This window comes from Crocodylus siamensis, chromosome 6, assembly GCF_052110815.1.
Source record: "Crocodylus siamensis isolate JL-2025a chromosome 6, ASM5211081v1, whole genome shotgun sequence".
Classification (NCBI taxonomy): Eukaryota; Metazoa; Chordata; order Crocodylia; family Crocodylidae; genus Crocodylus; species Crocodylus siamensis.
The window spans coordinates 84,655,293-84,681,347 of record NC_143400.1 but is presented as its reverse complement, the minus strand read 5'-3'; the positions used below and the strand labels follow the sequence as shown (position 1 = coordinate 84,681,347).

The 26,055-nt window shown below is 47.0% G+C and overlaps 1 protein-coding gene across 1 annotated transcript; it reads right to left on the bottom strand.

The window, feature by feature from the left end:
• Positions 1-11,691: 11,691 nt before the first annotated feature.
• On the bottom strand, positions 11,692-24,087 carry TMEM212 (transmembrane protein 212). Its single transcript, XM_090054169.1, has 4 exons — positions 23,929-24,087; positions 16,264-16,323; positions 15,362-15,685; positions 11,692-12,266 (listed from the first exon to the last, which is right to left on the bottom strand). Exons 1-4 carry the CDS (start codon positions 24,085-24,087, stop codon positions 12,249-12,251), a joined length of 561 nt encoding a protein of 186 aa, XP_089910295.1. The 3' UTR covers positions 11,692-12,248.
• Positions 24,088-26,055: the final 1,968 nt, after the last annotated feature.

Below are 26,055 nucleotides of genomic sequence, written 5' to 3'. Positions count from 1 at the left end.
GATTCTAATTGTCATCTTTGTTGGCAGTGTCAGCAGCAGGACAAATAACAAATGGTCATGGGAGCAGAACAAGCCCCGCTTTCCTAAAGGATGGGGCTGAAGCAGGCTATGCCCACATTCTTCTGTCATAAAATTTCCTATTCCGATCACTCACGTAACTTTACCTTTTCGTAGTAACAGTGGAAATAGATTAGACCGGGGTAAGCAAACCTCGGCATGGGTGCAAGAGTGTGGCACATGAAGGCATTTTGCTTGGCACATGATGATGGGGAAGGGGCTAGGGCTGTGCTGCCTTGCAGCGCCCCACACCCGACATGGCAACAGCTTACAAGCTGAAGTTGCGGGTATTTTTGGCACTCTGCCCAAAAATGTTGCCGGCCCCTGAATTAGACAAACTACCTATTTTTAACTATCGCAGCATTTGACCTTGCTCAGTTCAGGTTTTGAGGGTGTACTCTCTGTAGGTGTGTTCACAATTGCTGCCATTGGTGGAACAGAACTCATGCCAGCAGTGGTCACCTCTCTAGTGTAAGCAAACATCTCTTCGTGAAAAGTAATCAACTGTAAACATGGCCATTGGAGGGTGCCATGAAGACACAGGGTATACTGCTGTTAAGGATTTTTCTGGCTTGGCAAGCAGAAGGTTTTGAACAAGACGGTTAATTTGGTGCCTCTTAGGCACTAGGGCCACATCCAGATGAGCGAGCACGTGCCTGTTATGGCATGTCAAGCAGATTGAGATGCTGCAGGAGGCATGCCAGGAACAAAAAAATGTTCCCTGTGCTGAAAATATGCAGTGTGGACTCTAAGTTTGATCCTGGGAAATCCCAGTATCAAAAGAAAACACGCCAGAAAAAAGCAACATAGGCCGTGCTCCTGGCGTGTGCCCCAAAACAACTGGAGGCTGAGTCCTCCAAAGAGATGCTCTAGCACTTGGCCAGAGCATCTCTATGCCTGCCGCCTGCTGCTCCAGCATGCTGCCTCAGCATGCTGGAAGAAGTAGAAGCAGGACAAGGCTAGCAGCAGTGGCACAGACACAGGCTTTGTCCCCAGTAAGCAGGGATGTGGGGGGACTGTGGGGGTAGTGGGGGACTGTGCAGGGGTGAGTCCCCCACCTGCCCCCCGCCCCACAGCAGCAGCCAGCAGAGGGCCCTCGTGTTGCTCACGGCCCACTGCAGGCACAGCCCCCCGGCAGCGTGCGGCACCACCCGAGACCCAGAACTACATGTGGCTCATGGAGATGGTCCGGTCCGCTGGCGTGCACCTTTGAACAAGACCAAACCGATTTCTGCTGCCACCTGGGGCTCCCAGCACATGCGCCATTGGGCTGGGCCAGCTTCTGCTTTGATGTGACGGGCACGTGGAGACAGAAGCCAGCCCAGCCCAATAGTGCACAGCTCCTGCCTGCAGTGCCAGGAGCCCCGGGTGGCAGCAGGAGCCAGCCTGGTCTTGCTTAAAGGCACATGCCAGTGGACCAGCCTGGCTCCGTGTGCCCCACATATCCCCTGGTCTCAGGTGATACTTCGCGCTACTGGAGGGCTGTAACTGCAACAGAGCATGAGTCCTCAAGGGCCCGCTGCTGGTTGCTCTTGCAGCGGGTGCTGTGCGCCATGGGGGGCAGGCGGGGGACCCAGCCCACCCCGACAGTCTCCCCATGAAGTCCCCCCATAATTCACCCACTAACCCCACGCCCATGAACCCCTCACACTCCCACCTACAAATCCCACAGTCCCCCTAAACCACACACCCACAACCCCCCGCAACCCCTGACCCTCATCCACAATACCCAACCACAAACCCCACACCCACGAACCCCCTGCACAGCCCACTCACAAACTTCACACACTCCCCCATAGGCCTCCCCAACCTCACCCCCCACAAAGCCCACACCCACCCCTACACCCACCCATAAACTCCCCCAAACCCACATCCCCCCCAGAAATCTCGCATCCTGCCACCAGACAAGATAGGACTCGCTGGCAGGAGCCATGGCCACAGGGGCAACTGTAACACTGCAACACTACCCTGTGCCCACACCAGTGCTGGGACATGCAGCCCTGGCTTGGGGGTGTTCCTGGTCCCAGGAACCACTTGTGGGTGTGATGAGCTGGGGGGAGGAATGGAGGCAGCAGCAGGGCTGGGTGATGGGTAGGGGGGATTGAAGTGGCAGTGGGTCTATGGGTGTAAGTGATGGGCCAGGGGTGGCTGCAGGGGTGTGTGTGAGAGAGACAGAGAGATGGGGGTGGGGGTTGGGGGCTTGGAGCACCCCTACTCCCCTTAGAACAGCCTGTGCCAGAGGAGGATGGCCTGGAAGGGAAGGGGCTTGCCCAGCCCAGTCCCTGAGCCCCAGTCAAGGGCTTCCCAGGAATGGCATGGGGATTGCTGGGGCCTGGGCATAGGCACAGGGAGCAGAACAGCAGGGGCTGGCACTGCTCAGAGCCACAAAGCAGCCAGTGGGACAGCTGTACCTGGACTCATGTCCTGATGCTGGGATGGAGCTGCTGCTGGGAGGGAACAAGTGGGGAGGCAGGCAGGGGGTGTGGGTCAGGAGTGAGGGGCACTGGCAGGGCTGTGGCTTGGGAGTGAGGGGCAAGGGCACAGGCAGGGCACTGGCATATCAGTGCTGCTCAGCGGTACAAAGAAGCTGCAGGTTCAGCTGCAGCTGTCCCCACATCCTGGTGAGTGAAGCTGCAGGGGCAGCTCTGTTTTTTCAATGAGAAAAAAAACCAAAAGTAAATGCCAAAGTGTACAGATATTTCAAATTTATTTTATTATGATGATAGAAACACTGGTAGGCTTCCAAATTGCTTTAAAATTGTAAATATATCAATAAAACATTGCCCAACTGCTCTCTCTCTCTATATATAGTGGTGTTTCATTTTAATCATGGAAGAATGCAGATGTTGGGTATTTTAATGAGAGAATTTGGGGTTTTTTAATCAGAGAATTTGCAATTTTTACATAGGGAACACCAGGATCCCTGCTGGTGAGGCAAGTGGTGGGACATGGGCAGAGGAGCCTGCCCAGGGCCAGCACTGGGGACCCAGCTGGAGGGCTGATGAGGTGGCTGACCTTCTGGCCATTTGGGACCAGGACCATGCTTCAACAGTTCAAAGCGGGCCACCACAATGAGCACATCTTCCAGGCAGCGGCTGCCCAGATGGCAGAGTGGGGGTACCAGAAGAGATGACAGCAGTGCCACCTGAAGGCCAACTGTGCAGCAATGGCGCATTGGTAGCTGGCCTAGAGCAGTGCCCATACCACAGCCCAGGCAGCTGTGTGGTCCCTGTTTGGGTGTGGCAGGTGTGCAGCCATGGGGCCACAGGTACAAGGGGGCGGATGCTGTCACAGGTGGCGACAGGTCACAACTGGCAGCCGATCCCACTGCTAGACTACTGCAGTGGGTAGAGGGTGCAGGGGCCACTCTAAATTAGGGCTGCTTCAGCAGTCCAGCTGGCAGAAGGGGCTAGTGTCCCCAGATACTAACTGGCCGGGCCTCAAAAGCTCTTTAGGGCAAGTAGCTTTTTACACTGCTGGGGCCAGAACAGGTGTGGCCCCAGCCTCTAACTCCACCCAGCTGAAGATCTGGGAGGAGCGGGGCGAGTCAGTTTGCCCCAAGTGGCACAATTTGCCCCACACCAAAGTTCATGGTCAGGCACGTGTGCTGAGGCACAAACCTCCTGCACAAATTTGTGTCACCGCTATTTGAGCTGCTGCAAGCGCATGTGCCTGCCTGTGTGGACTTGCACTAGGATTTTGTTTTTAAATAACAAATTGAATAACCTTTGTCAGTGCCATTTGGCTCAGCTCCAGTCTGCTCAGGGGGTATGCTGCTACTGGTGTACACTGAAGTGTAGATGACACCAGTGTAGTCGTATGTCACATGTGCAGTTGCTAGAAGATCCAATATCGGATATTTACTGGATCACCTTCAGAGCTAATTGATCTGAAAATCAGGTTGTGGGCTACAAAAATTCAATCAGGGCTTTGATCTGAAATAGGAATAACAAAATACTTGAAGAACAAGAAAGAAGCAAGGTTGGGGTAGGGGTGCAGGGGGGGAGAAAATAATGTTTCTGTTTTATGAGGAAGCAAGAAAACCAAGCTAAGAGATAAAAGGGCAACTGCTTTTCTTTTAATGATGTCATTCCACGCTTAAGGCAAACAAAATTTGCCCCTGGACTTGAGCAGGAGTTTCCTCGGAGGAAAGACTGCAGGATCAAACCTAATCCTGCAAGGTGCTCTGTGCATGATGGCAGTTTGCTGGGAAGGGACTATATATTCCCTTTTGCACTCTGAAACCTCTCTCAAATTCTTTTGGCTTGTTTTAGTAGTTCTCTATGTTTGAGCAAAGGACTGTTTTGACAGTTATGCTAGTACAAAGCAATGAAAGTAACTTCCAACAAGGGGGACATCTAGTTATTATTTGGGAAATCTTTTATGCCTGGGACTGTGGAGTCAACCATTTGCTGTCAAGAGCATGGGTCACATTGTTCCCAGACCAGAGACATAGTTGATTGTTAAGCCCTAAGGAGTCTCTTGTTCAGGTGAGAATCCCTTGGTAGAAGGAGTTAGCTGAAGCTGTTACTTCACTCAGGAAAAGGGAAGTGAAAAATCCCTGGCAGCGGGAGAAAGGTATGAATGTGGTTAGATAGACTGGGGAGATATTCAGCCACACAGGAAGAGGGGGTGATAACTGGTGTGTGTTTGGGGGAGAGGTGAGAGGAGTCCTGTTAGTGGAGGACCAGCTCAAGCCAAGCAAGCTGACTTGTAATGGAGAAATGCCTTTTTGGGGCAGAGCTATGCAGGAAAAGGCTTCTGGATACCTTAGTGGACTCTTATCTAAGCCCTAATCTCCAAATCTCCTGTGCTATCAAAGCAAAGAATAAATTTGATTTTTTTTTATACAGATAGGGTTTTGGCTGGTTATATGTTGTACCAGTCTTCTTCTGAAGCGTTAACATGTAAACCTAAATGTGATCTGCTTGTGCTGAAGCTACAGGGGTATTTCAGGGCTCACCATCAGTGTTGGGGCATAATGCCACATGAAGAGGTAATAGCAGCTTTGTGCAGGAAGTATCTTGATGCTCTAGGGGCCAAGGGTAGAAACAATAGCGAATCCCAGAGAACAATGAGAATAGAGCATATGGATCCAGTGGTCACCGACCCACCATAGCACTCAGGTAAGTGTTTAGTGACAGTGAGGTCTACCAGGGCTCTGACAAAAATTATTTTAAAATTCTTAAAAGGTGGGGGCAGTAAGTAAATCTTTACATTGCAGATTTGCCAATGAAGATGTCTTTCTGGGTTTCAGATAAAAAAATGAAGTAAACATTATTTGTTGGTTTCTTATCATTTACCTGCTAGGAGTTATAGTTTCACGCCCACTGGAACATAAGACTCTGTTTGGGCAAGTCACTGAAAGAAGACAGTCTGTCACTTCAAAATGCTTGCAGCTTTGATCTTTATCCTTAACAGCATATGATCTTGAAAAGGTCTGACCCCTACGTTTAACATAGACTGTATTTTTAACATGTGGCTAATGGCTAGAAAAGAAGGGGAAATAGCCCTGTGATGAAAAACACAGGTTTATTGCATGGTTGTAATTTGGGTCCACCCAGCTCCTTATTAACACTACAGCACCAAGCCAAATACAGCCCTGGTGTAAATTTGCCTTAGGTGTAGTGGGATTATTCATGCATGCTTACAGTTGGATATGTGCTTAAGTACCTTGCTGAACCAGGCTTCTAAGTTTGGAAAGAAGATTTATCTATATTATCTCTAGCTCAAGTTGCGGTAAGGCTCTTACCCACCTTTCTACCATCACCTCAACTAATATAGCAAGTAAGAGAAGTTTGATAGACATATTCCCCATTTCAGTAAAATAGCTGCTGCCCACAATCTCTGTAATACAACCAGGAAAGGTTGCTTAAGAGAAATACCCCAACTCTGCTGGCCTTGAGAGGACAAGTGTGTAATTTTATGGTTGCATCAGGGACATGCAGCAGAATGTGTATTGTTAAACATTTTCAGAAACCTCCAGACAGTGCCCCAAATAGTGTGTAAGCATTAATCCACTTGGCTCCGTTTACAACAAACTGGTGGCACATGGTCAGTCTCTAGTAACGTTTATGTAGTGGGTTATGAACTAGTCCCCTGTAGGTGCCGTAACTGAGAGAGTACAGCTGAAGCCTAAAAGCTGTAGTTGCTACTAATCAATTGATTTCAGAATTTTTCACGGGGCAGCATGTGCAAAGGCTTCCTCATCTTTTTGCCTTTCTACAGACAGCTCTCTGAAGGTCAATACTGGTGTGTGTAAGCTTCACTGGGGCATTGTCTGGAGGTTTCTAAAACTGCTTAACAATACGTGTTCTGCTGCACGTCCCTGATGCAGCCATAAAATTAATGGTTTCCTTTGTGTTTGCTAGAGTAGAGCACAGCAGGAGGTTAATGCGTAACAAAGACTTTTTAGACTTAAGTTATCAATATTTATTTTATCCTTAATTAGTCACCATGTTCAGAATCAAAGCAGTTTCTGTTCAAATGGGACTTGATCACAGACCAATGAAATCAATTGAAAGCTTTACCATTTCTCATTGGGATTTGGATGAGGACTACTGTGCTTTAGCCACATCAGAGTGCAGACCATTATGACCCTCCTGAGGTAATTTAGAAGTTACATTTAAAGTGATCAGTGTAGTACTTCAAAAGTAAAGTGCTGTGTAAAGTGCTCTCTGCTGGGATTTGGTTGCTCTGCCGGTTAATTCTGGTAACAACCAGGGTGCAGCCAGAAGGGGTTGAGCACTCTAGCCCCATCCAGCAAAACGCTTAAGCCCATGGTCGACGTTAAGAGTACGAATGGACCCATTAATGTTAATGTGACTACTTAGGGCCTTAACTTCACATGTGTCCTTAAGTGTTTCTCTGGATTTGGGATTAATAATGCTTTAAAGAATGCTTTTCCATAATGCTTTTTTTTCTAAAGAGCTGAAGTAGGGCAAATTAGTAAAACCATATCTTAGTAGGAAAACCTTTTCAGTTCATGAAAAACTTGATTTAAGAATAGTATGAAAGGAAAATGATACGCTATGAATGCTAAAAAATTAAGTCGCTCCAAAATATTCTCTTTTTAAGCAGCTTTCAAATATAGCTAGGATCCCCCAAATACCTTTGTAACCCCAGCTTTGCAGGTGAAGGTATAGGAGGCAGTATGCACTGACATATTTCTGTTCTCTGCGCCAGCGTTTGTCAACCCGTGGGTCGTGACCCAAAAGTGGGTCCCAAGAAGATCTCAAAGGGTGGCAAGCCACGGGTTGAGAAGTGTTGATCCCGGGAAAGCGCTGAGACTGCAGCAGGGCAGCGTGGCGGCAGGAAGGCGCTTGCCCCTTCCAGCGGGGGAAGGGGACGGGGGAGAGCCGCGGAGCCAGGCTGGGTGCTCGCGGGGGCAGGGTGCCTGGGAGATGCTGCTCGGGCAGTGGAAGGGGCCGTGACCAGGCTGCCTGGCACAGTGCAGCAGCCCCAGCCCAGGGAAGGGGCTGCCACAGGCCTCCCCTCCTCTTTCCTCCAGCCCATGCTGGGGCTGGACTTGCTCGGCTGCCACCCGCATGAGCTGCCACAACCGTTGCATGCCAGCCCGAGTGGGACGGGGCAACTGGGGGCCCCTCCAGCAGGGCTGGGGGGGGTAGGGTCTGCGGGTTGGGAGTGAGGGACACCATCATGGCCCTGGGGGTGGGGGAGCAGGGCAGTGGGGACTGTGGGTCATGGACCGGTAGGGCCAGCAGGGTATGGGTTGTTACAAGCCATGAACCTTTGCAAATGGGTCCCGGAAGGAAAAGCTAGAGAACTACTGCTCTACACCATGTAATGTCTGGTTTAAAAGTGTGTATATACTCCGTGGCTAGGGACAAAAATTACACATAAACTGGTTTAAGTGATCAGAATTTGGTTTAAACCTGTAACAGAACCTAAGTTCACTGCACATAAATCAGTTTTGAAATGGCCGAAACTGGTTTAAGATAAACCTGATTGAATGTAGTATCAGGCTTAATCGATTAGGGTCAAACTGGTTTATGCAACTTCTGTCTCACACCCCTTCCTGGCTAAAGTTAAATCAGAGTCCCCTGTATCCCAGATGACTTCCAGCCCTGGGCCGGGCTGTGCTCTCTGCTGCAGAGAGCAGGGCTGGCCTGGCCCCTCTGCTCTTTAGCCTGAGCAGGAGCAGGGTCACAGCCAGGTCTGCTGAGGCAAAGGGAGGGGCTTTATTCCCCCCCCCCCCACACACACACACTGGGGACTGCACCCCCATCACCCATTTCCCCCTTCCCACTCCAGTGGCAGGGAAGGGAGCATGACCAGAGATGGCCAGCGTGGCCCCCGCCATCCATCTGCCTCACCAGTGGTTGGGGCTGCAGGGCTGAGCCCAGACGGCGTATGAGCACCGCTGAAGGAGGTGGAGAGGCTAGCCCAGGCAGGGCCGCAGGGCTCGGGCCCTTCCCAGAGGGCTGCAGCATGGGCTGAGGCCACAGGGACTGTGTGGCTCCCCATGCCCATGGAGCCCCAGCTGACTGGGAAGGGCCCTGTAGAGCTGGCCTGTGGGTGCAGGTCCCTTCCCAGCTTGCTGGGGCCGCGTGACAGCCTGGTCCGACAGCACAGGCAGGGGCTGGCTAGGGAGTGGGCTTCCTGGGCCAGCTTGGAGGTGCTAGCAAGCCCCAAGCCCGGCAGCAACCCACGTACCCCCTGCCCTGTGCAGCACCCAGGGCTGCCGGCTCACAATCAGCTGTGGGCTGGCCCAGCTAGGGAGGCTGATCTGCCCCCCTCACCTCCAGCTGCTGCTGCCGCCGTGACCACGCCATGCTGCTCTGGGTGCGGGGTGGGAAGCTTCGGCCCGGCAGCTTCTGCTCAGCACACGGAGCTCTGGCTCCGGCCCGCAGCGGCCTTGGAAGGTGGAAGGCGTCTGGGAGATGCAGCTGGAGCTCCATGTGCCGGGCAGAAGCCGCTGGGCCTGGCAGGGCTGTTTTTCCTCTCTCACCTCCAGCTGTGGCTCCTGCTTCTGTCACACTGTGCAGCACCGCTCAGGGCAGGGGAGCGTCCTTCACCCCAGCTGCTTCAATCTGAGCTGGGCAGAAATGGTTTGGCTAAAGGAAGCGCCCCTGCCTCAAGTGGCCTTGTGTGGTGTGACACGAACAGGAGCCACACCTGCAGACGAGGGGAGAAAAATAGCCCTGCCAGGCCCGGTGGCTTCTGCCCAGCGCGTGGAGTCCCATCTGCAGCTCCTGATGCCTTTCACTCAGACACCTTCCACTTTCCAAGGCAGGAGCTGGAGCCAGAGCTCCACACACTGGGCAGAAGCTGTGAGGCTGAAGTTTCCTGCCCCCACATGCAGAGTGGCATGGTATTAACCCGGGTACACTCAAGGGTACGTCCAATAGTCAACACCACTTTTTCTCCTCAGGGATTTGCCACATTAACAAGGTCTCCTGGATGTGGGCTTGCCAAGCGTCAAAGTCCTCTTCTCCAGGGGGAATGGGGATACTTCCTGAAAAATTACGCAGTCTTTTATCAACAGCCCTATCCTTTGGGGATTCTGCTACGTCTGAGGACCTGCCGTAGGAGTAGAGACCCAGTCTGGAGGAGGCAGCGTCCCTAGTACCTGAAGCCCAGGAACCACTAGGGTCCAATATATCTCTAGGGTGGGACCTCTATAGAGAAGCACAGCGCCTATAGCAGCAAATTGCCTGCCCCAAGTCCCAGACGAGCCCCCAAAATGTAACCCAGGTACGCCCAAGGGTGTGCCCTATTCTCAATAGGATGGGATGGGTAGGCGAGAGGGGGTGCCATGAGAGGGATGCCAGAATCTCGAGTAGATCCCTTTTTCCTCTATAGAGTTAGCCCGAGACCAAAGTTCTTAACTATATCCAATTTATTGAGTTATAATATACATAAACATAAGACTAAATATCATATACATAGATTTACACAGCAAACATTAACCAATGTCAAACCCTAAATAACACTATTTACAACATCACAATACAACATTTCAATTGCAAAATATAAGGCGCAAACGTGAACATTCTTAGTAACATCTATTCCTTGATATAGTTCCTGACCCATGGCAAGAGATAGTCCTCCTTCCAGTGGGGCTCCTTGGGGCGGGGGGGCATCCAGGAAGCACCAAGGGCCTCTCCCGTTAGAGCCTTGAATGAGGGGGGCAGGGCTGCTCACCCAGCCCCTTTTCTGGGTTTGCCCACCCCAAATGTCTTTCCCCTGTGGGACCAAAGGGCCCAATGACTCATGCTCCCTCAGGTGGCGATGGTCAGGGCTCAGCTCAATGGGGTCTCCTCTGCTGGAACACCTCTCCAGGCCGCTCCAGGCACCTCTCCTCTGCCGCTGGGCTCCTCTCCACCCTGTGCCCCTCTTTGGGCACCAAGGGCTCAGCTCCTCTCAGCTGCTGCACCCTGCTACTGGCTCCTAGGTGCTGAGCCTCACGCTGCAGCACTACCATTTCCCTGTGCCCTGGCTTGGCACCGAGGGCTCTCTTAGCACAGGCCGGGCCCTTCAGGCTCTGGCCAGCCATCCTCATGCCAGGTGGCTAACCCAAGCAGGCTCCGCTGCTCCCTGGCTCCCAAGGCTCATGCACCACCCCGTGCGCCGTGGGACCTGGCCACTTGCTGGGAGATGAGGTCTGAGCCACCTCACTGCAGCCCCAAGGCCCTGCTGGGGTTGCAGGCTCAAGCTGCTGTTTGCAGCTCCCAAAGCCTGGACTCTGAGCGCCGAACTGTGCGCCATGATGGGCCCAAGCAGTCTCATGCTGCTCCCAGGGCTGGCTCTCCACATACCATCCCTGTGCCCTGTCAACAGGCCAAGCAGTCTCATATCACTCCCATGGCTGCTCCTCCAGTGGCAGCTTCAGGAGCCTTGGGCCTATTTCCCACTGAAGAAAAGCACCCCAGTTTTTCTTTGCTCCGCTCTTCTTCAATCCCTTGCAGCATCTCCCCTCGTGCTGCGCACGCAGCTCCTTTTATGCAGTCCAGGGCTCCGCCCCGAAGTCTTCTGGACCTGGCAGTTTACGGTCTTCAGTCAGGTCCGGGGGAGCTCGTTTCCCCCTCCCCTCAGGAAAGGGGCAAGACTTTATTTCTCCTGCTGCCTCCTGATCGGTACATGGGCCCCACCAATCAAAACAGCGGGATCTGAAGCCTGGGACTCAACCCAGGCTCTGAAAGGTGAGCCTGGTACAGGTGGTTGTGGCAGCCAGAGGTGAGGAGGGCAGGGCAGCCACTCCCAGCGCCAGCCAGTCCACAGCTGGTTGTGCGCCGCAGCCCCTGGTGCCGCACAAGGCAGGGAGGTGGCAGCTACCGAGCTCGGGGCCCCTAGTACCTCTGTGCTGGCCCAGGAAGCCTGCTCCCCAGCCAGGTCCTAAGCATGCTACTGGGCTGGGCTACCATACCGCCCCAGTGGGTTGGGAGGGGCCCTTCTCAGCTGGCTTGGGCATGGGAGCCATGAGCAATCTGGCCATACAGACCCAGCTTGGGCTGCCCACCGCCTAAGCAAGAGCAGGAGGGAAAGCTGGGCAGAGGGGTCCTGTGCCCACCTAGAGACAGGAGAATTTCATCCCCACCCCCTGCTCCCTCTTTGCCTGAGGTGCTGCCCCAGCCAGTGTCTGGCCTCAGGGACAAGCCTAGCAAGGGCTGCTTCCTTCTTACTCTTCCAGGCCTGGGTGGGGGTTTAAATCCCTCCGCACTCAACCTGCAAAGATTGAATCAATTCAGGCTCTAGCTTTTTGAATGTCTGTCCCTAGCCTCTTAGAGGAACATGTTTGCTGTAAAGGCTGAATGCATTTGGGTGGAAGCTGTAAGCTATTTTCCTTCTGAGTTGGCTGAATATATACTTCAGTCATCATTAATTGAGAGTGAGGGCACCTGTCAAAGAGAGAACAGATAGAGCAGAGGCAGACAAATACATGGATATGTATTTGTAGTAGTGGAACTTTAGTTTTGGTTTATTTGGTTGGGTTTTTTAAATCTCGGTGTAGATATTCAGTATTGTCCATCTACTTCGTAACCTTGGTTAAGGCTTAAAACTTTCACATTTAGAGCAGTGCAACCAACTCTTTATTAAAAAAAAAACATTTTGAGGGAGAAATAAAATAAATAACAGTATACTCACGTGTTAACTGAAAAGTGTACTACCAAAGACTAATACTATCATAGTCCAAGAGATGTGCAGAAATGTCCTAAAATGATGGTTTATCATACATGTCTTTGTCCCTAGAAAAAAAATAGGTAAAATTGACTTCATCATTTTGAACGCCCTTGGCAATTTAGAAAATGAAATTCTTTATGACTGAAGAATGTGTTGTTACATCTAACTATATTGGTACATATAAACTGCTAGATTAATTTTGCCTGAGGACTATTGAGAACAGAATGAGGGTTCAGTTGAAGTCTATTAGTTCCTGCTATTGCAAGGTCATGATTTTATTTATTTCGTAAGTTTTTAGCTTGATCTTAATGTAGCAATGATTTGCGTCTCTTGGGTGGGGTGGAGTTTCCCCAGGTGTGCAGTCGGGTGACAGTGCTGGCTTTTCTCCTCTGAGCAAAATTTGGTGAAGGAAAAAACAAACACTTGTGAATGCTTTCAAAACAAAACTACTGAGCTGTTTTCTCACCGGCTTTCTCCGGGGTTGGGGGATGGAGGAAAGGCTCAGGGCTGTAATAAATTCATGAAATGCCTGATATGTATTTTGAGTTCATTGTTGCCTGACCAGTAGATATCTATAGCTTACCTAAACTGAATGCTAGAGAACGTGCAAATAAGCGTTCAAAAAAGAAGAGGGCTGCAACATTTTGCAAGAAAATGTGTAAAATGTAAGGCTACCTGGAGCAGGAGTAGCTTGACCTGTGGGTGTTTTATATGGCTATTTAATTGCATGTTGCACAATACTAAATGAGCACAAATTATGAGAATAACCACCACAGCTACGCAAATGCTGCTGGTTCTGAGAAAGAGTGGGGGGCTTATTTGGGAAACAGATGCTTGACTGATAATACCGTAGACTTCATGTGCACCATTTTAAAGGCTATACTTAGATTACTTGGATCTCTTATAGAAAGGAAAGACATATTCTAGTTTTCATATACTTATCATAAGAAAAAACCTAAAGTATTTTGAAGAATACTTTCCTTCTGTTGTTTTTTTTGAGTTGCAAAAATAACATTCAATAATGAAATGAAAACAAGCTGAAGAGCTATATTTCATGAAGGAGGCAAGCGCTAGTTACAGACAGCTGGAGCGTGTCTGGGCTGGTGTCTCTGTTCTTTTCTTTCTGCAAGTTCAGTGCTGCTCCAAGAATGTAGACAGTGCTGGCTACGACTGTTTCATATTTGATTTCCACACTTGAATCTGTGCTTGTTAAATGAGATCCCACTGTCAGGTCGGCACGCTTCCTTGCTGTTCCTTTAGGCTATATTATTTCTAAACGATCTGCTGTATTTGGGTGCCGTGCACAGATACTGCTAATGATCTGGAGCAGCACTGAGTGAGGTACGGGGAGGCAAGACTGTTTTGTCATAACTGAGCTCATTGCATTGGTTTGGCATTGCACTTTTCAAATTTTCTTTTTCAGCCTCATCCATGAATAAAGCTCTCGTAACTCCTTGAGGGTGGATTCAGAAATGCAGGTTTTGGATGGGGTTTTGGACCTGTCTTGAGCCTGCTGGATCACTTAGGTGTTTGGTTGTGTCTAGTCTCCATGCAAAATACTGACTATGTGCTTGGGAGAGAATTTTTGGGCAATTGAGTCTTGATTCTGCCAAGGGCTTAGCTCTCTAGTCACGGTCCAGCAAAATGCTCAACCTTGCAAATAGTCCTCCTGTCTTTCCTGGGACCATTCATGTGCATAGATTTAAGCATGTGCTTTAATTGCTGGTTTGGGGCCAGGTTGCTCAGCTTTTACAGGAAGCTCTTGGTGAAGTAGTCGAGAAGTGGTTAACACTGCAGCTGAATGCAGGAACCAGGGGATGGGGAAATGTGCAATGGAAGCATGTTGGAAGGGAAGCTGCGTCTGTAACTAACAAAGAATCAATTCATATCCTCTGAAAAATACCACGGAGGGCATGAAAATGATGAACATTATTAATATAGCTCAGGGGAAATATGAAATTCAACAGCTGTCCAGCACTACAGATTGCATGCTCTTTTGGCCTTTCTACCCTTACTTTAAACTAGGCTTAGAGCTTCCAACTTTCTCATTAAGCTTGTAACCATTCAATACCCATTTATATGACATGATTTATTATTCACTAAGTGCCAATAGTGCCAAATAAGAAGGCACAGTCCCTGCTTCAAGTAGTTTACAATCTGCTTTTGACAGAGCTGAGACATGTCTGATACAAATATACCATGGTGTGCCTGAGGTTGACGGCAGTGGTACAGGCAATGATCATTTGTTATTGCACTCGATTTCCGTATGCCCCAAAGGAATCTATTGCTGCACCTGCTGAGACTGACAGAAATGTTGCCATTATTTCACTGGGAGCAGAACTGGCTCTGAATAAAGGTTGCGGAGAAGGGAAAAACAAAAGAGGTTTATTTGAAACAAAATGGGATTCTTTTCTTTAACAAAGATAAGGTTTTCTAATGTCTAATGGATCCCATCTGACCTCTCCCACTTCACCTGCATCTAGATATGATTTGGAAATCAGTGGAATAAGTTATGAAAGACACTTGATAGGTATGGCTTAGGGTGTTAGTATAGTATAGTCCCTATTACCCAGAGGTTTGTTCTGATATGGCTTGTACCTCAGCTTTGAGTCCTCTCGTGCTTTTCAGAAGCTGGTGCCTAAGAAAGCTCTGGCTAGGGTGGGGTGATACCTTTTAACTGATGACTTTTGACCTCTTGCTTTGTTACTCAGGTAACACATCAGTGTCTGCTCTGGCTTTAGCTATGTGGTATAGCCAGCCATCACTTCAGTCATAAGGGAGGATGAAAACTGAAATCTGCTATGCAGATCTGATGGGTCAGGTTCAGTTCCCATTAAAGTGCAAGGAAAGGCTCTGTTTGATGGAATGAGAGCCCTGTAATGAGAACGCCTTGCTGCATATACTAAAGGAATATTGCCATTAGCTGAAACAGTGTTTGGGTGCAAAGGATGCTGAAAGTCAACTTCTTATTTCCTTTCAAATGGAATAAGTATATACTATAAGTATATAGTTGCCTATATCTGAATTAATTCTACTGATTTCAGTACTGATGTGTAAAGCTGGAATAAAGTGAATTCACAATCTGGTTTCCCCTTGAGCAGGAGTGACATATATGGTAGCAAGAGTCACAGCATTAAATTAATCACTGATTAATACTCACATTTAAATGTCCAAACTGGAGTAGTCTTACAGTGAGCTTGAAGACAAAAGCTGAAGATGCACAAAACATAGCAAAACTGGAGCAAAGGTCTAGTATTTGTAGAACTAGATAGTACCACTCGTAGGACAATGGGTCCTTGCAGATAGCTGTGAATTTGGTGTAGGGAAAAGGGATGAGAACCACGTAACCAAGATAATTGGTTCCAGCAATCCCCGCAAAAGAATAGTAGCAGTATGGACCCAGGAGGGTGGCTGCAATGGCAACAGCAAATTGAATCGAGCTGCCTGTGATGCTCAGTACTCCAAAACTGAAACTAGCTTCCCACTGAAAAGAAGACAGAAACATGTTATTACTTTCTGACTGATAAGAGAAATCTGCTAAAAGCTTTTTAAATAGAAGAGTCAGGGAACCTTCCTGTTTCTTTACTTCCAACATGGAAAACAGACTTCATAAAAATTCTATCGTCTCTTATTCTGTGACCAAAATAAGAGACATAATGGAAGGGAAAATAAGCATACTAAATGTCATATAAGCCACTTATTAAAAAAATCAGTGAAACCAGATTTTGCTAAAAATACTCCAAGAATAAATTAGAGCAGATGTATTTTATGTATGCATTTGTCATGTACCATTACAGTGGGTGGCCTTTCAAAAAGTTAACTTCTATCCTTGAATACTCAAAAAGTCTGCATTTTAAAGGCCGGAAATATTTCTGGGACCAGGAGGCTCCTGGTAGAACGTTTAAATCATGCCCACAGTAAGCCATGTATGGTTTGGTTTGGTTTTTTTTTTTGATCCACAGCTTGAGTAGCAAATATGCTTTTCTTCTTGAAAGTATGATTTGGATTAACTCCTCAGTTCTACTGCATGTGACACCATATTGAATGACAGCGTACGTTTACCAGCGATCTTTGCGTGTGTTGTCTGTCAGCCAGAAGGACAAGCACGCCAGCAATAAGAGCCTGTGTGGGGGGAAACGGAGAGTTACATGTGGTGACTTGTAATGCTAATAGTAGTACTTCAGATTCTGACGTACTGCACAAACATCGTTTGCCACTACTCGGTGGGCCATCCTCTGCTCCTACGAAGCATATCACACAATGGAGGTTCTGGTGGGATGGCACATGTCTGAGGGGAGGGGAGGGGAGGGGTGGTAACTGCATATGGCATGAGCTGAATAAGTTTATATGGTACGATTTTGAAATTAGCCTGCTAGGATACACAAGTTTCTTCTGTTTTTTGGGGCAGCGCTAGTGAAGAGCAGATGGTGTGTTTAAGTCATCTTTTGTCTTTCCTAACCCTATAGCTGCAAGGGGCTGTTGCAGCACCCACTGTTAATGCCAGCTGGAGCAATTCCAAGGTAGCAGCTCTGCCAGCTGAGGAGCATGCTTATCATCCTCTCTCCTGCCGTGTGCTAACATGTCTCTACCTTAGAAGAGGGTTACGATAAAGCCAGCTACACTGGAAATCTCAGTATGGAGGAGTCTTTTCCCAGCAGGCATTTCAGAGTTGCTTTAAGGATATTTGGTCCCTGTAGCACAGAGTCCAAGGATCTCATGCTGTGAGAATAGAAGGGGTCCAGGTAGGAGAGAAGTCTGGTTCAACTTTCAGTGTGGTCAGACGCATCCAACTGAAAGGAACATTTTGTCTCCATTCCCCCAAAGCCAACATATTCAGCAAAGAAAACCTATTTCGAACATTACTTGGAGAATGGGTAAAATGAACCATTATGAGAATGACCTTCTTTTGTGCTAGTTGTCGTTCCTGTCATCCCTTCTCATTAGAATGATAATGCCTGCTCTGCTTGCAGAAGAATTGTAATAACACCAACACTTTTCACAATGGTTTATTTTGAATAGCTTGCTTGTTGTACTCTTCTCTCGCAGGGTACTGCTGTTACAATGTCATCTGCAGGAGTTATGTGCAAGATTTCCCTTGACGAGGAAGCACTGCATCACATAATAAGGAGAACTAGCATGTGGTCGCTCAATGATAGAAGTGTGGGAGTACAGTTAACTTTACAGGTTTCCCTTGCTTTATGCAGGCTCTGTATGTGCAAATTCGCTCTTATGCAACGACCTTTTTATACCCAAAATTCGTTATAGGCGAGGCAAATTCATTCTCATGCAATCAGTGTGGTGGAAGCCCGCAATCAGCTGCTTTGTGCAGTGCATTGTGGGAGTGGCATGTGCCAAAATATCCTGTCTGGATCTGTGACGTGTTTCTGTAGTTGCCATCCCCATTATAGTAACATTCACCACCACCCTGTGCTTGTGTGCACTGTCTGCTGTAGGTGAGTACCAAAATTGTCTTGTAAAAGTGGTAGAAATGGGTCTGGGCATCAGTACGGTCAAGGCCTTGGAACGTATCCCTATTTGTTACATTGCAAAGTGGGTTCCCTTTATGTGAATTCGAGTTATGCACCTTTTTCCAAGAATGCACGTACAGCATAAACCAAGGGAAACCTGCACTTTTCATGGACTCAGACGTAGCATTGTATTTCTTTCTGTGCAGTGTGACCACAATATTGGCGCGTATTGTTCATAATGAAATGGATTGATGCTGTGGTATCTCCTGTTCTACTTATGTTCTTGAATTATTGAAGGAAACCACTATGTAAAGTTCATTAGGAAGAAGAACTATGTAAGAGGGTGGAAAGGCTTTACCGTAAGCCACACTACCAGCAGGCATTTTCAGAACATAATAACTTTATGCTAAGACTCGTACCAGAGCTAGCAGATATGGCTCATTAAGTTAAGATACTAGGCAGGAGGATGTGCTCCTCAAAGGAAAGAGAACTAGAACAACAGGAGGTTCTTGAAGGTCTAAGAAGTTAAGTACAGAAAGAAAGCCAATCTTTTGGAAAGGGGACGACTTTGGATTCCACCAAGGGGCATTCTGCCCTTCTGGAGACGAAGGTAGCCACTTGGATTATATACCCTATCAAACAGGGTGAATGTGGGATAAAGGGGAAAGCTGGGCATGCTCATTTTATCTTTGCCATTGATCCAGGGCCAAATATGGTATGGGAGACAGCGCTCTTCCCTATTTGGGGTAAACAGGCACCACTCCATTCACGTTAAACCTACTGGCAGTGACTTTGGCTCACTGTTCTTAACTTTCTGCCAGGATACATGAATATTGGATATATTTCTTTGCCCTGAATAGTTTAACATCGGGGAGTGAGAGCATTGCTGGAAGATGTGCTTGAAATGAGTCTGCGCATGAGCAGATCGGAAAGCAGCATGATCTGGGCACTTGCACAAGTAGAAGACTGTGTCCATGAAACCCCAGAACTTTGAGCAATACAGCCCTGTGGTTTGCTTTCTACTTCTGGCATGCTGACTTTCCATGGCACTTTCTATTTTGAATTTTTGATTTAAAGAATTTTAAAATGCTTCTCCTGAGGCTGAGCCTGAAGTTATATTCTTGGCATATCTATACCATAAAGTTCCCATGGTCAAAATCAGAAACATCTGGAGTCATGAGTGGCTGTTGGCTAAATTCATCAGAATTAAAGCTTACAAGGGATCCTACCAGGTTCTAGCCAGAGTAAATAATACAACAAAATAAGAGTAACTATTAAGAGCAATTGTAATACTGAGGCTACACTATGAGATGAGAACCAAAGCTTTTTCACAATATGCTTTTCCAGCTAAGAGACCTTCAATTTACACTTAACGCACATGTGTTTGATGGAACAAAGAACAAATTGAAGAAGGATGAAAGCAGGGGAGGGATTATTCACCCCTGCTGGTTTAGCTCCAGGCAGATAGTTTAAGCTATTAGATGATCAGTTTCCAGTCTGTTTTTAAATACTCTGGCAAGGAATTTTATTTTCTATCCCAAAGTCTAAATTGCTGTAAGATTGACACTGGGTTTTTTTTTATACATTGCTATTTTGTTTTATTTCTTAAGGCAGAACTTTTTCACAGTTGTGCTTGAAGAGTCTGGTCCAGTGTAACCAATGGGAGGCTTTCCAGGGACTTATAGCCAATTTTTTAAAGGGAAGCAGGTATTTCTCTGCTCAGTGCCACACATCGCAGGCTGTTGGCTAGCAGAACCTCCAGAGCTAGCAAGCAGCTCTTTTCTCCCCTTTTCCTGCAATGGGGTCAATTAACTCCCTAAACCCTGGCTTTTTTAGAATCCTGTCCTGTCTAACGGGCAGCCCTGAATTGATGAGAGTTGGTTCAGGCCCTTTGCAACCTGAAACAATAGTTCTTGCAATTCTGTCTTGCATTTTGTTAGTTGTTACAGCTTTTAATGTTGCAAGGCCAATTGCCACTATCCCGTCCATGCTGGAGAAAGGGAAAGGTATAGTCTTCTCCCTTTGGAGTCTCCTTTTGGTGTTTTTCCTGTATTGTGGGGCCACTGGCAGGACAAACTGTTCCTCTGATCCCAGACAATGAAGTACAGCCACGAGAGATAGAGAATGGTGAGTCAAATTTCACATCGTGCCATGCAGTACATATACTTCCTGGCGGGACAGCCATCCATGGGTGAACTCGCACCAAGTGCACGATTCTGCTTTGGTCCATATCCTGAGAACAGTCTGTAAATTGTAGATGGTGGAGGGAGGATGGTGGATCCTCCCTTTACCATCAGCTGCTCAGCTTCCACTCCCAGCCCTGCTCTGGGCTGATTCTCTCTTACCATGGGCCACCTTCTGGTAATCCACCAGAAACTGTAAGTCTTGCAGCCTTACCCAGCCTCTGCATACCTTTTTCAGGCACCCAGTCCCTTCTGTTTCCTGCCCTGATACCTCCATTATGTCTAGTCTCTCTTCCAGGCATATGCAGCTTTGTGTTTCCAACCCCTTCCCAGTAATGCTCATAGTCCTCCAAATTGCACTGCTTCTGGCAGTGCCATTCCCATGTAGTCATGACCCCACTTTAAACGCAGAGCCAAAGCAGATGTGAGTCACACTAGCCCCAGCATGTCTTTCCAAGCTAGCCCTACCCCAGAGTTGAATGCCTGGATATATGTGACAGGCATTGTAGCCTTGCAGTCCCCAGGGAGAAAGTCTGCATTTAGTGGCTTGCACAGAACAGACATAATGCACTACCTCCAACACTGCCTGTGTCTTTATCGGCTCCACCAGTGACTTACAAACTATTTGTGTTTTCTAGAAAGCTCCCTGCTGTAGCTAGCCTTAGACTCTACAGTCCTGCACACCTCTGGGCTGCTGTTTTAGGCCTTCCTGGTGGCAGATGCCTGGGCAATCAGTGCTAGTCTTCCTCTTCCTCCTCATCCTTATCCTCCATGTTATCTTTCTTGCTCTCCTCAACATATCCAGCTCCTCAGGGAAGGCTATTCCACATGCCAGTACTATTTATACGAGGTTCTAGCAAGAGCTTATTAACCCAGCTGGAGCAGAATGGCAGTGTCCCACCTTATAGATGAGGATGCTGTTTGCTGAAAGCCACAACCAGTGCTTAAAGCACTTTGAAAATACCAATAGGCTCTGATTGGTAAGCGTTGTTGGGACCGAGGAGCACCTGATATGTCTAGAAAAGTCAGTGATATCTGCCCCACCTGGCTGCAGAGTACCCCCAGAGTGCTGCGTCTCTCCCCACTGTCCTGTTGCTTGTCCCAGGGAACAGACCAAGGTTAGCCCTGGGATAACTCCTTATCCCCATAAGCGTCCGCTCCACTGCCTTTATAATGGACCTCACAGCTGCAGCAGGGGAATTTCTGCCAGCCTTGCTTTTGCATTGTGGCAGAAGTCTTTCATTTCATAGAAGGGGTTAGCCTGGACTACCCCTTAGAGACCCCCCTTATTACAAGCAATCAGTAAGGAGACAAACAACAAAAGCATTTACTCTATAGAAGAAGAGTATTATACAAGGAAACTTGCTCCTGAGTTTGGAGAGGGAGAACAAAAATGCCATGTACAGTTTCTTACCCTCTCAATAAGCTAGCTTTCAGAGAGTCCTGCCATTATCTCCAGAAATCAGCCTTCCTTTGTGCTGATTTTTTTTTGTCAGCCTTGGCTGCTGGGGCCTTAGACCCTTTTCCAGCCTGGGAAAAATCCAAAGACCTCTGAGCCAGCTCCCCTCTATTTTCCCTGCTTCCCCTCTTTCCAAACTCCTCCTCCTCCTCCTCCCCCCCCAACCCCCAGCATTGTCTCAATTCCTTGTGGGTCTCCTCCAGAAATTTCTCTCCATGGGACACCTGGCATTCCTCTCCTTGATGAGCCATTTCTCTTAGATGCTTTTGCTATAGAGGAGTTGATTTCCCCATTAGTTGTAGACAGTGCCTTGGGTGCCCAACTCAATGATGTCTCCTTCTGCCTGCGTCTGGGAGTAGCAATTTCCTTGCTCTCATGTCAATAGCAACAAAGACTTAGCAGTTACACCTATTTTCTTATCTTTAATTATACATCCCTCTATTCTATTGATTAAACTATGACCAAGATACATATAGACAGCACAACATAATCTGTCTAATGATAGAATCAGTATAAATGGATGCAGCATAGCACTGGGTTTCCAACAAGACCACACATGCCATATTGGTGAAATAAACACCAGAAAATCTGCATGACACCCCATGAAGCTCCAGACCCTGGAGGGGCTTGTGACAGTATCTAAATGAATTAATCTGGCTCTTAATTCATGATGGGTAAATCCTGGTCCCACTGTATTTAATGGCAAAGTTCCACTGACTTCATCAGGAGGAAGCAAGCTTTGGACCTCAGATGCTAAATGCAGCCTAAATCTATATCTGTAATGCACAAAAAGCATGTGATGTGGTATTATTTAGGAAATTCGTTTCAACAGATCATCCTGTTCCTTGAGCTGCTGTCAACATCTGTCACTTCTATCACTGCGTATTCTTTAGCGCACACTGCTTGTGGCTGTACAATAAGATGAATGAGGTGCTGTTAGGGCAGTTGGCAGGTCCAAACCCAAGAATTCCTTGCATTACTTTCTATTACCATGATACAGTATCTTGCTAACTGCAGCACATCTACTCATTCATGTAACAATTCATTTCTTCATTTAAATCTGGCCATAGCATTGCCAGCTTCTAGACACAAAACTGTCTTCTTCCATCTGCTTTTTAAAACTGAACTCCCTTTTCAGGGAATGGGAAGCTCTGCTTAAATATTGCTAAAAAATGTGGTCTTTCAGTAGGAAAATGGGATAAGTAATTCAAGGAGCTGTGGGAACCAATGTGAGGCAAAGCTGGGGGGTGTTTAGAGGCTCAGATGAAATGGGATTTAGATTGGGAACACTTATTGGTTTTAATTTGCTAAATTGAAACTGCTTTCTGTTCTTGCACGTCTCTCTATAGACTGTACCAAATCCAAGAAGGGGTAAGCAGCTGAAAAAATAGGCATGGCATCTTTAGTGAACCAGATGCTATGTTAGAAATATCATTTGTACATGTTTCAGTCCTGTCAACGGCAAAGTTTTAAGGAAAGCCGTCCCTGGAATTGCAATCAAAAGCTGGTGCCAAGGACAGGATTATGCTAGCTATAAGGAATGGCATCCTTGGTCAGTCTGACCCACAGTTTTGATGTGTATGGTATATATATTTGGATCCAAGTATCTTCACTAATTTTGACAAATTTAAGGGAACCATGGAAGTAACATACTTTTGACTGAGTGGCCATAGCTGCCTCTATTCTGTAACATGAAGATTAGAAACTGGCGGGTGGTTTCACCAGCCAAAGTATGGAAATAAAGCTTCCAAACCTGGCTCTGTTTAAAGCCCTTTCCTCAGGGCTGGGTTATTATCCTGAAAACAATCATAAAAACAAAATCAAATGAACACAAAACCACTGGATGATAATTCCTGAGAGACCTTCCCCACTTCAACCATCCAGGAGGGGAGAAGACCCACCCTTCCCTTAATTCCCCTTCTGGCCCAGTTTCCCCTTCCTTTATACTCCACCCTAGCAGCAAGACCAGCTAGGTCTGTTAACCCTTTACAGACAACCTTACCGATATTTTGTGCACCTCTGCTCTAATTTACCCTGTGCGTTGAGATGACTTCAGTTAGGAGGCACATGTCAGGTCTGAAGCTAGATTCTTAAATGATGATGAAAGTTTCATTAGACTATAGCTGCACAATCTTTTTCCTTCTTAAGCTTTATCCCACATGTATATCTCTGATTTCATTGTTTAAAACATAAAATAGAAGGAGCTAAAGGGCAATGAACCTTTGGGGGGAACCCCCTCCCCAGCTGATTACTGGGAGAGAGAACCAAATTTATCTCAATTATAACAACACTGCTCTAGTATGTTAAGTCACATTTTATACAAGTGTAACTGCAATCGGAATTAGGTTCAGAGTGAATGTTTTGTTTTTGTTCCAAAAGCAAAAGTTTTTGACTGAAAACATCATGAAACAATCAATATGCCAATATTTACTGCAAAGTTAAATCTTTTGAAGCTCCTGTATATAATTTCATTTGACTCCAAGGACACCTCTACAAACAAACAAACAAAAAAGGGGAAATTATATTAATTAGAAAGAAAGAAGAAAAGGAAATAGTTTTTCTTTTCTTTGCATCTCAATAACTTTTTTTTCTCCGATAATATTTTTGTTCTGCCTACCACAGCTCCATTCCAGATGGGACAGGCAATTCGAACACTCCAGCCAACAAACCAAGGCTTGTAAGAAAAAGCAGGAAAAAAAGCCAAAACTCCAGAAAAAATGCTTGTAATCCCAAAGGAACTAAGTACCCATCCCGTAACCTCATATAAGCTCTTCATTCTTGGAGGCCCTCTCTGCTAGAGTCACAGCAAGGATTAAAAGTAAAACACTTTGTGGTAAACAGAAGTTTCTTAGAGACTGTCGTCATGACATGAGCTGATGTTTAATCATGCTAGGTAAACATTATTTGATTATCTAAATATCCCTACATATTGTACTGAATTAAAGCAGGCCCATAACCTGTGGAATAGCATGTATGTGTATTTGTGTGTTTATAATATTTTTTCTCCCCAAAGAATCATTCCAGTCCACTTTCAGCTGCAGAAGTTTCCAGCCAGTCATTCTGAATTCCTCCTCTCTTGTCTTCCCATGAGGAGTGACCACTTCCTATTGTATGGAAAGCCAGACACTTGCTGGCCAGGACTGTAGTTGTCATTTCCAATCCTGACCTGTCCGTTGGAGCCAAGTTGAAACCCAACATCCTTTGTGTCCAATAGATCAGCGTACACAGAACACAGATGTATCTCTGTGCATATGACCATACTCACCCCAGCTGTACTTATTTTTTAACATGTAGTTTGTAGCAAGAAAACATCATTTGGGAATTTTGCTTGTTTCAGTTTTAAAATCAAATGCGTTGCACAATTAACGCTATTTCTATCTTCTGATCTTCTAAAATATCAAATTTAAAATTCAGCTCTGAGCACAGGAAAGATGAAGGGCATTGGAAAGTGTGTGCACTGGTGCTAGGGCAAAAAAGGCTTTGAGCTCAATGGCAACAGGAGGAGACCTCTAATAAGTCATACAAACAAAGCTGCTAACAAGACAGGATCCCACCCCTCCTGTACCAGCCATGCCAATATATTTGGATTGAAAGAACTAAAGCAATTATTTTTTATGCACTTTATCACATGTAATGCCTGAGCCATCACTGCATGCTGCTGATAATGGATGAACTCATTTCAAGCGCGTGCCATCCTTGGAGAGCTGCCGTAGTTGTGTGATACTTCAGCAAGGGCATCATCTGATAGCAGCGCTCTTACATAGGTGAGGAAGGAACTATTTTTCCATCCTCCTGAACCAGAGGATGTCTCTTGCTCTTGACAAGAACCATCTGCAAGTTCAGTCTCACTACTTTGTCCGATCCTTGCTTGGCCCAGCACGGATCAGCAGGGCTGAAAATCAACCATTTGTAGTTTGCTAATTCTCTGGCTGGCCCTACTCTGGTCCTCGCTGTTCCAAACTACCACAGCTGGTAACAGTCCTATATTGGCCGTCCACCAGCTAGGAATTAGAGTGCCAGACCTCCTCCTGCTGTTGGTGCATCCCCTACACTAGGGCCAAGAGGGGAAAGGAGGCCTGTGCCAGTTTTGTGCCAGCTGTTTCCCATGGTGGGAAAATTCTGAGCTGCCAAGAAGTGGCTGGAGTCCAGCAGCCACTGCCTTGGTGGCTTAGAGGGAATGAAGCAGGCCAGACAATCTGATCCTGCCAAGTCAAGGTGGAATGGGGCACCATTTGTAGTGCAACCTGTGTAGACATTTATCCCCGGATAGCAGATGATCTCAGGCACATTAGGAACTGCAGCGACTTCGCCACTGTAGCAGGGTACATAGGTAGCACAGAGCTCTGTGTTGACACGGCTGGATGCCTTCAATACCTGAAAACTTATGTCAAGCTATCTGAGGGCACTGCATGTGAAAGTACCCCCAGTAGATCTGGAAATAAGGACACAGAATGAAACTGAACTTTGAGTTTGTCTTCACAATATTCACTTCGCTAAGTTGTTACGGATGGGGGAGGTTGGCATCTAACTGAGTTATGTACCAGCTGTGCATAGTGCATTTATTTATAAAGCACTGACTTCCTTGATCACAAATTAGAACAACTCCTGTTTAATTAAATTACTATTAGCAGGCCTGGCATTTTTTATTCAATTTGCACAATCTAGCCTCTATTAAATTAATTTTAATCTCCGTTTGATATAAGTCAATACAGTGATACAAGGAAAATTCTTGTTGTTTGCTTTT

Bases quoted from the DNA above. Each gene is read 5' to 3' on its own strand.
- TMEM212 (XM_090054169.1), bottom strand. From the start codon at position 24,087: ATGAAGAGCTTATATGAGGTTACGGGATGGGTACTTAGTTCCTTTGGG. The intron at 16,324-23,928 runs GTAGGCAGAACA...CCCCCCACACAG, and splicing joins CCATCTGGAATGGAGCTGTG to GCTCTTATTGCTGGCGTGCT. The intron at 15,686-16,263 runs GTAAACGTACGC...TCTTCTTTTCAG, and splicing joins AACACACGCAAAGATCGCTG to TGGGAAGCTAGTTTCAGTTT.